Genomic DNA, 12,466 nt, shown 5'->3' on the forward strand with positions numbered 1-12,466 from the left:
GCACTCACCATTGATCCATCCATGAGGCACACCCTTCTACAGAAGTAAACTGCCTTGCTGAGAGGATTTATCTTCAAGTGCTATTTCTTTTGTGGCATCAAAATTTTACACATAACTCTTATAAACAACAAAAATTTATTTCTCACAGTTCTAGAGGTGATGAAGTCCTAGATCAAAGCACTGACAGATTCAGTGTCTGGTGAAGATCCACAATCTGGCTCCTAAGGGTGCACTCCCACTATATCCTCACACACAGAAGGGGCTAACTAGCTCCCTGGAGTCTCTTGTACAAGTGTATTAATCCCATTTATGAGGGTTCCATCTCAGTCTCTATCATCTAATCACCTCCTAATGGCTCCACTTCATAATGCCATCACCTTAAGGGTTAAGATTTCAACATACGAACTGGTGGGGGGTGGGGCGGGAGAAGGGACACAAAACATTCAGACCATAGTAGACACCTTGCTCTTTTAATGTGGAATGGATGACCCTCCAATATTTCCCCAGAGCACCCCATGCTCTTCTATCAGGAAACTTATTAAAATCATGTAACATGTTTCTTGGTGAGAAGAACTAGGTCTTTTGTTTCTGTAACTGAAGTGCTTAGCCTGGTATCTGGCGTGTGATGTGCCCAGTAAATGTTTGCTGAATAAGTGAATCCAGGTCTCTTGCTTGCCACTATTTGCCCACTGAATCCAAGAAATGAGTTTTCTTAATGGATACCATTGAAAACTCAATCCTGAAAAGAACATCTTTGGTTGTGAGCCCATAAAGTCTTAGAAGTAACGAAGCTCCCACTGTCAGTCCCTGAAAGTGAACAGTGCAGCTGCTGTATGCCTTGAAAATAGGCAAAAGACAAGCGACAAAAAGAGCACTGAAGGCACCTACTTGTCCCTCTGGGCCAGGGCCTCCGTGTATCGGTCGGGATTGACCTGGTCTCCTGGTACATCTTCCCAGTTTTTGGTGACTCCCTTCAGTTTCTCTGAGAGCTCCAGGTTACACTCCTTCTCCGCTTCCACCAGAGCTGCCATCCGTGCAGCTTCGTTCTTTGCCAGCCTGGATTCCTGGAAAAAGAACAAAAACGGAGAGGCTGCAAGGTTTTACCTAGGTTAGAAGCCCTAAGACCCAGGAACATGGATGAATTTGGGAAGGAAAGTAGAGACAGAAAAGGTGAATGCCAGAAGGCAGGGCAGTAGGAAAAGGAGTATTAATAAAAGAGTATCCCCAGCTATGGACTTTGGGAATTCCTCCTCACCTCCTGCAGAAGCTGGATCTTATTTTCCAAGAGCTCATAAACATGCTCTGTCTCCTGCTGTCGCTCCTCAAACTGGCGTCGGAGCTCAGCTTCATTCTGACTGTTGAGATTCTCCACGTCAGCCCTAAAACCACAGAGTATTAGCCAGATATACAGTTTAGCAAGTAGAACTATTAAGGTTGTTCCAGTAATTCAGAGTGACACTGATAAGAAGAAAAATGGAGCATTTTTTCTCTCTACAGTTATCTGTGGAACTGATCTCTCTTTTTTTTTTTTATTGCAGGGGGTGGTGGTGGGAGTGGAACTGATCTCTTCAACTTTTTCAGGTTGAAAACATTCCAAACTTTTAGAAACTCTTTTTTGTTGTTTGTCAAGTGGTATATACTTGACTTCCTAGTGGCTTCATTATTGCTATAGCTTCCGGGGGAACTTTCATTTGGAAGGCAGGTAGTCATCAAGTGGTTTACATTCACTGCCATCTCTCCTGGGACTCTTCCATCGACTCTGCTTCCCAGGATGCTTTGCTTGTTCCTTGCTTTTCCTGCTATTTGAAATTCAAGTGTTCTTTCCGTTCAGGTTGCTGGTACAGAATATCCATCTGGGCAGACACAGAAATGCTCTCTTCCTTTAAGGCCAGTAATTCATAGTAGGCTGCCCTAAATCTGTGCTACCTATCCAGAGTTCTACCCAGCTTTTCCATGATCCCATGCAGAGACATTTAATCCATGAAAGCTCAAGATTTTGGCTGAGCTTTGCCTGTCTGATATCCCTAGGATTGAATGTCCAGGCGGGTAGGTATCACCAGTTTATTTATAGTGAACAACAGCTGCTCTTAGATGTCTAGGGATTAGAAATTGGGGGGCAATATCAGATGCTGAATGATTTTGATTCCTCTTTGGTTTTATTCCTGCTTTGAGCCATTTGTTGAGAACCATGGGACATCTTCTTGTTCTCAGGACAACAAAGAATATCGAAGTATATAGGCTTATGGGGCACTAAGACCAGAGATACTTTAATATGTGTCCAAGGAGAACAAATGATGCTTCCCTAAAGATTACGGGATTCTTTGTTGGACAGTCAACACTACTCAATACCATCCCGGGGGCTATATGTAGCTTGAGCTCCCCTATCATGATATAGCTTTCGGAGGCATGAGGATCTTGGCTGTAGAAGAGACAAAAGTCAAGGCTATAATCCAAGACCCTCAAATAGGCAGACCCCAAGAATCAACTTTTGCTCTGAATCTATATTTGACTCCATCTTCCTTGCTAGTGCAATAGGTAACCACTAACTACAATCGATAGAGAATGGAAGTTACACATTTTCTGAGTTAACGCCATTAACCAGGAATGCCTTATTTAAGACACTACAGCTGTTTGAAGTCAGAAGACCCTGAACTTTATGCCAGAAGATAAGGGCTCTGCCACTGATTTGAGAAGAATACACCTTAGTTTTCTCATTTCCCAAAATAGAATAATGTCACCTAATTCAAATGACATTTTAAAAAGTTTTTTTAAAACAAAGCATTACACGAATTTCAAATGTTACTAATTGTTATTAAGTTTTTCTAAAATCTATTGTCTTATTTAATGCCTTAGTATGTGTTTAGCAATATCAGCACACCGTGTATAATTTAATTTGGTTTTAAACATTTTGACCATGTTGGATTGTTGTCCTAAATATCAAGAAATACTGTAGATCCAGAAAGAATGCCAGATCAGATTGATTGTGTACTGATCCCAGAACATAATCTGAAAACATTGTTTTTTTGCATTCATATTTTACTTTCTTTTATTTTTTCAACTTTTATTTTAGCTTCAGGGGCTATCTGTGTAGGTTTCCTACCTGGGTATACTACATGATGCTGAGGTTGGGGTACAAATGATTCCATTACCCAGGTACTGAGCATAGTACCCAATACTTAGTTTTTCAACCCTTCCCCAACTCCCCACCTCCCCACTGTAGTAGCCCCCAGTTTCTAGTGTTGCTATTTTTGTGCCCATGAGTACTTGTTTAGCTCCTGCTTATAAGTGAGAACATACTACCACATTTGATTTTTTGTTTCTGCGTTAATTTTCTTAGGATAATGGCCTCCAGTGGCATCTGTGTTGCTGCAAAGAACATGATTTCATTCTTTTTTGTGGCTTCATAGTATTCCACAGTGTATATGTAAATTTGATGTACCACATTTTCTTTATCCAATCTACTGTTGATGGGCATCTAGACTGATTCCATGTCTTTGTTATTGTGAAGAGTGCTGCAATGAACATGTAAGTGTATGTGTCTTTTTGATAAGATTTGTTTTTTTTTTTTGTTTTTTTTTTTTGTGGTATTTTGCTATGGCAGCCCCAGGTGACTTAGACAGAAGCAGATAGATTCCTCCCCAGTCTCCTTTCTCTCCCTGCAGAAGATTGGAGGTTCAATCTGTGAAACAGGTGAACCAAGAGGTTCTCTGCACAAAGGGATAACAGAAAGGATGGGCAGCATCCTGAAGATGGCAAAGAAATGATAGCCTGATGCTGAATGATGAGACCTCATCCCCAGCCTTTTCCCACCCTCAGCTCCCAGAATATTGGAAGCCAGGGGTCCACTGTCCAGGCAAGAGTGTGTAAGGACCTTCTTCTTCTTTTTTTTTTTTTTTAAGAAAACCAAATTGAACACTATGGGTCCCCTAACTGAAAATTCTTATTAAATAATACAATTTAATAATCTGATAATTTTTACTATATTTTGAAATTTTTATATAATTTTATATTTATTTTTATGTAGCTTCTCTTCTAGAGTGCAAACTCTTCAATGATAACAATCCTTCTGTATTAATTTTCACACTCTTGGGGGCAGTATGATTTCCATTTTGCAGTGCATGCTTAATTAATGTTGCTTTTGAGTTAAAATGCATATCTGTGAAGTTTCTAAATCTGCATTTTCTTTCTTTTTTTTTTTTTTAATAAGAGAAAGAAAGAAAGAGAAAGAAAAAGAGGGGGAGAGAACAGGATTCTTGCTCTATTGCCCGGGCTGGAATGCAATCTAAAAATAGGTGTTAAAAACCTCTTTTATGCCGATAATTATGCTTAACAATGGAGACAGGAAGGAATAAGGGAAGAAAATAACAAACAAACAGCCAACCAATATTTCATTTAAGTCTGTGAAATACCATGCAAATGCTGAAGAGTGATTTACTTCCATTTATGTAGTCACTTTCAAAATAGGTGCAATGTGATACTGAGAAAAATGTATGTTCTGTGGACCTGGGGTGGAGAAGTCTATAAATATTCACTAAGTTTACTTATTCCAGGTCTAAGTTCAGATCATAGATGTCCCTATTAATTTTCTATGTCATTGATCCATCGAATATTAACAATGTGGTGTCAAAATCTCCTGCTACTATTGTGCGGGAGTCCAGTTCTCTTTATAAGTCATCAAGAACTTGTCTTATGTATCTGGGTGCTCCTGTATTGGATGCACATATATTTATAATCATTAACTCCTGTTGTTGCATTGACCCTTTTACCATTATGTGATGTCCTTCTTTGTTTCTTTTAGTCTTTGTTACTATTGAAGTCTATTTTGTGAGAGACGAAAGTTACAACTCCTGTTTGTTTTTTTTGTTTTGGTTTGGTTTTTTTTGCTCTCAATTTAATTGGTGAATCTTCCTCCATCTCTTTGTTTTGAGTCTTTGTATGTCATTGCTTGTGAAATAGATCTGGATACAGCGTACTGATGGGTTTTGACTTTTTATTCAATTTACCTGTCTGTATCTTTTATTGGAGCATTTAATCCATTTAAATTTAGAATTAATATTAATGTTTGTGAGTTCAATATTGTTATTTAATGCTAGCTGGCTATTTTGCCCATTAGTTGATGTAGATTCTTCATTATAGAGATACTCTTTATGTTTTGGCAAGTTTTTGGGATGACTGATACTGGTTGTTCCTTTCTGTTTGTAGTGCTTCTTTCAGAAGCTCTTGTAAAGCAAGCCTGGTGGTGATGAAATCTCTGAGTGCTTGCTTGTTCACGAAAAATTTTATTTTTCCTTCGCTTATGAAGCTTAGTTTGGTGGGATATGAGATTCTGGGTTGAAAATTCTTTTCTTTGAGGATATTGAATATTGACCCCCACTCTCTTCTAGTTTGTAGGGTTTCTGATGAGAGGTCTGCTGTGAGTCTGATAAGCTTCCCTTTATGGGTAACGTGACCTTTCTCTCTAGCTGCCCTTAGAATTTTCTCCCTCATTTCAACCCTAGTGAATCTAGCGATTATGTGTCTTGGAGTTGCTCTACTTGAGGAATATCTTTGTGGTGTTCTCTGGATTAGCTGGAGTTGAGTATTGTCCTGTCTTACTAGATTAGGAAAGTTTTCCTGAATAATATCCTGAAGAATATTTTCCAACTTGGATTCATTCTCTTCATAACATTCAGGTATACCTATCAATCATAAATTAGGTCTTTTCACATAGTCTCATATTTTTGGAGACTTTGCTCATTCCTTTTTACTCTTTCTTCTCTAATCTTGTCTTCTCGTTTCATTTCATTAAGTTGGTCCTTGATCTCTGATATCCTTTCTTCTGCTTGATCAATTCGACTGTTGAAACCTGTGCATACTTCCCAAAGTTCTCGTATTGTGTTCTTCAGTTCCATTAATTCACTTATATTCCTCTCCAAGTTGTCTATTCTCGTTAGCATTTCGTCAAACCTTTTTTCAAGGTTCTTAGTTTCTTTACATTGGGCCAGAACGTGTTCTTTTAGCTTACTAAAGTTCCTTATTATCCACTTTCTGAAGCCTAAATCTGTTAATGGAATGCACTCGTTCTCCATCAGGCCTTGTTCCGTTGCTGACAAGGAACTGTGATCCCCTGTAGAAGGAGAGGCATTCTGATCTTGGGTATTCTCAGCCTTTTTATGCTGGTTTCTTCCCATCATTGTGAATTCATCCACCTGTCATCTTTGTAATTGCCTACTTTCAAATTAGGTCTCTGAGTGGACGTCCAACTTGCTGATTCCCAGCACTGAAATCTGAGCAACCCACTGCGCCGGCCAAAACAGCAGCATTAAGATTAGTGGTGCTTTTCTGCCCGGGAATCTCCAGTCTGGCTTCCTTCTTGAGTCCCTTCTTCAATCAGATAAATGGGTGACTCTGCCTTCCTGGAGCTCCAAATGTCGACTGAAAGGGGACCCAGTCCCATTTACTCTGCACCAAGAACCATCGTGCTGCCACAAGAGTCGCCCTGGTGACCCGTGGGGCTCCTCCGCTGGGAATCTTCCGGTCAATGGGTAACAAAAATTCGTCTGAAAGTGTGGTGTCCTCTTGTTCTGTGTGCTTTCTCTGGGAGCTACATCCCGAGCTGCTAGTGATCAGCCATCTTGGATCTCTCGTCTAGATTTGTTTTCTTTTGGATATATACCTTGTAAGGGAATTGCTGGGTTGGATGGTAGTTCTGTTTTAAGTTCTTTGAGAAATCTCCAGACTGCTTTCCACAGTGACTGAACTAATTTACCTTTCCACCAACAGCATAGCATGTAAGCATTCCCATTGCTATGCAGCCTTGCCAGCATCTGTTGTTTTTAGACATTTTAGGAGTACACATTCTGACTGGTGTGAGATGGTATCTCATTGTGGTTTTGATTTATATTTCTCTAATGATTAGTTCTGTGGAGCAATTTTTCATATATTTGTTGGTCATATGTATGTCTCCTTTTGAAAAGTGTCTGATTATGCCTTTTGCTCATTTTTTAAATGGGGTTATTTGTTTTTCATTGTCCAATTGTTCAGATGCTAGTTTGCAGATTTTTTTTAGATTCTAGAGGCTGTCTGTTTACGCTGTCGATAGCTTCTTTTGCTGGGCAAAACTCTTTAATTTAAATAAATCCCACTCGTTGATTTTTGGTTCTGTTGCAATTGGTTTTGAGGACTTAGTCATAAATTCCTGAGGCCAATATCCAGAATGGTGTTTCTTGGGTTTTCTTCTAGGATTCTTTTTTTTTTTTTTTTCTGAGGCAGAGTCTCACTCTGTCACCAGGCTAGAGTGCAGTGGCACAATCTCGGCTCACTGCAACATCTGCCTCCCAGGTTTAAGTGATTCTCCTGCCTCAGCCTCCCAAGTAGCTGGGACTACAGGTGCATGCCACCATGCCCAGCTAATTTTTGTATTTTTTAGTAGAGATCAGGTTTCGCCATGTTGGCCAGGATGGTCTTGATCTCTTGACCTTGTGATCCGCCTGCCTCGGCCTCCCAAAGTTCTGGGATTACAGGCATGAGCCACTGCTTACAGTTTGAAGTCTTACATTTACATCTTTAATCCATCTTGAGTTAACTTTTATAGGTGCTGAAAAGTAGGGGCCCAGTTTCATTCTTCTGCAAATGGCCAAATGGCCAGCCAGTTATCCCAGCATCATTGAATAGGGGAGTCTTTTCTCCACTGCTTATTTTTGTTGACTTTGTCAAAGATCAGATTGCTGTAGGTATGTGGCTTTATTTCTGGGTTCTCTATTTGGTTCCATTGGTCTAGGTGTTTTTGTTTTGTTTTGTTTTGTTTTGTTTTTTGTACCAGTAACATGCTGTTTTGGTAACTGTAGCCTTGTAGTATGGTTTGGAGTTGGACAGTGTGATGCCTCTGGCTTTGATATTGTCATTTGATGAATGGCATTGGTAGTGTGATAGGAATAGTGTTAAATCTATAGATCGCTTTAGGCAGTATGGCCATTTTAATGATATTGATTCTTCCAATCTATGAGTGTGGAATGTTTCCCCTTTGACTGTGTCATCTATTATTTCTTTTAGCAGCATTTCATAGTTTTCCTTGTAGAGATCTTTCACCTCCTTGGTTAGATGTATTCCAAGGTATTTTATTATTTTAGTGGCTATTGTAAATGGAATTGCTTTCTTGATTTTGAATGTTATTGGTGTGTAGAAATGCTACTGATTTTTTTTTTATTACAGAGTTTATATCATCTCTTTTTTTGTTGTTTTTTGGGGAAATCTTGGCCAGTATTTCTTTAATCATTGTTTTTTTTTTTTCTTTTTTTTTTTTTTTAGAAGAAAGAAAGAAAGAAAAAAAGAATGAAGAAGAGGAAGAAAAAGGAAGAGAGAGAGAGAGAATGGGAGTATTGCTTTCTTGCCCGGGCTAGAATGCAGTTTAGTAATGGGTATTGAAAACCTCTTTTATACCAATAATTATACTTAGTGACGTAGACAGGAAGGAATAAGGGAAGAAAATAACAAACAAGCAGCCAACCAATATTTCACTTAAACCTATGAAATGCTATGTGATTACTGAGGAGTGATTTACTTCCAATTATGTAGTCACTTTTGGAATAGGTGTGAGGTGGTAATGTATGTTTTGTGTATTTGAAGTGGAGAGTTCTATAAATGTTTATTAAGTTTACTTGTTCTGGGTCTGAGTTCAAGTCCTGGATATCCTTGTTAATTTTCTGTCTTGTTGATCTATAGAATCGTTAGCTCTTCTTGTTACATTGATCCTTTTTCCATTATGTAATGTCTTTCTTTGCCTCTTTTGATCTTTGTCGCTTTAAAGTCTACTTTATCAGAGGTGAGAATTGGATCTCCTGCTTTTTGTTTATTTGTTTATTTTTACTCTCTGTTTGGTTGGTAAATCTTCCTCCTTCTCTTTGTTTTGAGTCTTTGTGTATCGTTGCACGTGAGATGGGTCTGTATGCAGCATACTGATGGGTTTTGGCTTTTTATCCAATTAGAATATATGTAAGTTTAATACTGGCATTTGATGCTAGCTGGCTGTTTTGCCCATTAGTTGGTGTAAATTTTTCATTGTGTTAATGTTCTTTGCTTTTTGATATATTTTTGGAAAGGCTGATATTGGTTGTTCCTTTATATGTATACTGCTTCTTTCAGAAGCTCTTGTAAAGCAGGCCTGGTGGTGGTGAACTCTCTAAGTACTTGTTTGTTCGCAAAAGATTTAATTTTTCCTTCGCTTATAAAGCTTAGTTTGGCTGGATATGTAATTCTGGGTTGAACGTTCTTTTCTTTAAGGATGTTAAATATTGGTCCCCACTCTTTTCTGGCTTGTAGGCTTTCTGCTGAGAGATCTGCTGTAAGTCTGATAGGTTTCCCTTTATGGGTAACCTGACCTTTCTCTCTGGCTGCCCTTAGTATTTTCTCCTTCATTTCAACCTTAATAAATCTGGCGATTATGTGCCTTGGGGTTGGTCTTCTTGAAGAATATCTTTGTGGTGTTCTCTGTATTACCTGGAGTTGAATATTACCCTGCCTTGCTAGGTTGGGAAAGTTTTCCTGAATGATATCCTGAAGAGTATTTTCCAACTTGGATTCATTCTCTTCGTCACATTCAGGTACACCTATCAAATGTAAATTAGGTCTTTTCACATAGTCCCATATTTCCTGGAGACATTGCTCATTCCTTTTTATCCTTTTTTCTCCAATCTTGTCTTCTCGTTTCATTTCACTGAGCTGGTCCTCGACTTCTGATATCCTTTCTTCTGCTTGATCAATTTGACTGTTTAAACTTGTGCATACTTCGCGAAGTTCTCATGTTGTGTTTTTCAGCTCCATCAATTCACTTATATTCCTCTCTAAATTGTCCATTCTCATTAACATTTCGTCAAACCTTTTTTCAAGGTTCTTAGTTTCTTTGCATTGGGTTAGAACAAGTTCTTTTAATTCACAGAAGTTTCTTATCACCCACCTTTTGAAACCTGCTTCTGTTATTGGAGCGCACTCGTTCTCCATTAAGCCTTGTTCCGTTACTGATGAGGACTTGCAATCCCCTGTAGAGGGAGAGGCATTCTGATTTTGAGTATTCTCTGCCTTTTTAGGCTGGTTTCTTCCCTTCATTATATATTTATCCCTCTGTCGTCTTTGTATTTACTGACTTTCTAACTAGGTCTCTGAGCGGACGTCCAACTTGTTGATTCCCAGCGCCGAAATCTGAGCAATCCACTGCGCCAGCCAAAACAGCGGTGTTAAGATTGATGGTGCTTTTCTGCCCGGGAGTCTCCAGACTCTGCACCAAAAACTGGCGCACTAAGGCACCAGCAAAACCGCCGCGCCGGCCACAAGAGTCGCCCTGGCGACCCGTGGGGCTCCTCCACTGGGAATCTCTTGGTCCGTGAGCAACAAATATTCGTCTGAAAGTGTGGCGTCCTCTGGTTCTCTGCGCTTTCACTGGAAGCTACGAGCCCGAGCTGCTAGTGATCAGCCATCTTGGATCTCTCTCCCGCTATTGATTTTTATACATTAATTTTTGTATTCTGAAACTTTATTAAAATCTAGAAATACTTTAAATAATTTCAATAATACTTGTCATTTAACACCAAGTTTTTAAAAAACTATACACTATAAAACTAACCATTTAGCAATACAAATGTATACAAAGAAAAATATCCAGTCTTCTCCCTATCATGGACTGTGATCTCACTCTTCCTCAATATACTACAAATATCACTCAGCAAATTTTCCCCCTTACTTAATCAAGGAATTCCCACTAGGACAACAATATAGAGCTAACTCATTCTTTTCCATAACTGCATAATAGTCCACAGTGTGGTAATACCAAACTTTCTTCAATCAAAGCCCTATTGATGGATAATTGTTTCTAGTTCTTTGCCATTACAACTAATGATGCAGTAAACATCCTTATACATTTATCCTTTCACACTAGTGCTTTTATTTATAAGGAATGGATTCCTTCTAGGGATTGTTTGATCAAAGGGAATCCTCCTTTTTTACTATAATAGGTAGCACCACATACTAAAAATGTTATCACAATTTACACTATCACTGATAGTGATGAGAGTGCCCATTTTCCCCAAACGTTAACTCAGCTCTTGATGTTATTATAGGCTGACTGATACTTTTTGATAAAGCTTATCTGCATTTGTCTCTAACTAAAAGTGGAAACATTCGCTGTTTCTAATTAGTTGATTGCTGACTAATAGGAAGTTTGCAATCTTATGTCTGGTGAATTTACCAACTTATGCCAAGGTCCATCTAACTTAATAATAGACAGAGAGCCCAAGGGAAACACAGCATATGAAAATCTATTGTTTCAGTTCCTGAATCAGACACAGGATTCAAATGCCACAGATAGGTTAAGGAATTTGGTTCCAAATCTATTGCTCTCAGATTACCAACCCAGACTCTGGAAAGGACCAGCGCTTGAAATTACAACTCACCATGTTTTATCCAGGTGCTGTTTCTTGTCCTGGAGTTCTTGTTTCAAGCTCTCCACTTCAACCTTCAGCTCAATGTTCTGAAAAGCACACAGGCATTAATTGTCATTAACTGCCATGGACCCTTTGATCCAGGTTCCTATTTGAGTCCTGCCTTGGTCTACAGTCTCTCACCTCATCTCTGCCCTCTTTGTGACCCTTGACATAATTGGGGATTCAGCTGGATCAGCAATCTAGTCAAGGAAGAATAAACTGTACAGCTTTAGGGTTTCCCCTAAGCTACTTACCGATTTTCCCAACCTATTCATTATTACCCCTGGATCATGAACACTGCTCGAGCATTCTCTAAACCACTGCAGGACAGAGTATATATTAAAATAAATTGTTTCTTTCTAATACAGGCATGTTCCTGAAAACCAAATTGCTAGAATAATACTTTTAGTAGCATTATATTAATAGAATAATACTTTTAAATATCTAGGGATTTAATTATTTTTTAAAAATTTGGTCGTAAACATTTTTGAAAACAATGCTTTTTTTTTTTTTTTTGAGACGGAGTTTCGCTCTTGTTACCCAGGCTGGAGTGCAATGGTGCGATCTCGGCTCACCGCAACCTCCGCCTCCTGGGTTCAGGCAATTCTCCTGCCTCAGCCTCCTGAGTAGCTGGGATTACAGGCACGCGCCACCATGCCCAGCTAATTTTTTGTATTTTTAGTAGAGACGGGTTTTCACCATGTTGACCAGGATGGTCTCGATGGGAATCCTCCTTTTTTACCATAATAGGTAGCACCACATACTAAAAATGTTATCACAATTTACACTATCACTGATAGTGATGAGAGTGCCCATTTTCCCCAAACGTTATCTCAGCCCTTGATGTCATTATAGGCTGACTGATACTTTTTGATAAAGCTTATTTGCATTTGTCTCTACTAAAAATGGAAACATTCGCTGTCTCTAATTAGTTGATTGCTGACTAATAGGAAGTTTGCAATCTTATGTCTGGTGAATTTACCAACTTTTGCCAAGGTCCATCTGACTTAGTAATA

The 12,466-nt window shown here is 38.9% G+C and overlaps 1 protein-coding gene across 6 annotated transcripts in view; it reads right to left on the minus strand.

Annotated features, from left to right (window-relative positions):
* Positions 1 to 12,466, minus strand: part of PDE4DIPP2 (PDE4DIP) — a 295,357-nt gene that overhangs the window by 104,145 nt on the left and 178,746 nt on the right. For all 6 annotated transcript variants that reach the window (XM_064372639.1, XM_064372637.1, XM_064372638.1 and 3 more), the window contains 3 exons: positions 11,421 to 11,497; positions 1,256 to 1,379; positions 889 to 1,064 (listed from right to left, as the gene is read on the minus strand). In XM_064372639.1, coding sequence (XP_064228709.1) covers positions 889 to 1,064; positions 1,256 to 1,379; positions 11,421 to 11,497 — 377 coding nt within the window. The remainder of the gene's footprint in view (positions 1 to 888; positions 1,065 to 1,255; positions 1,380 to 11,420; positions 11,498 to 12,466) is intronic.

This window comes from Aotus nancymaae, unplaced genomic scaffold (genome assembly GCF_030222135.1).
Source record: "Aotus nancymaae isolate 86718 unplaced genomic scaffold, 86718_ANA_hifiasm-v0.15.2.pri h1tg000007l, whole genome shotgun sequence".
Taxonomy (NCBI): domain Eukaryota; kingdom Metazoa; phylum Chordata; class Mammalia; order Primates; family Aotidae; genus Aotus; species Aotus nancymaae.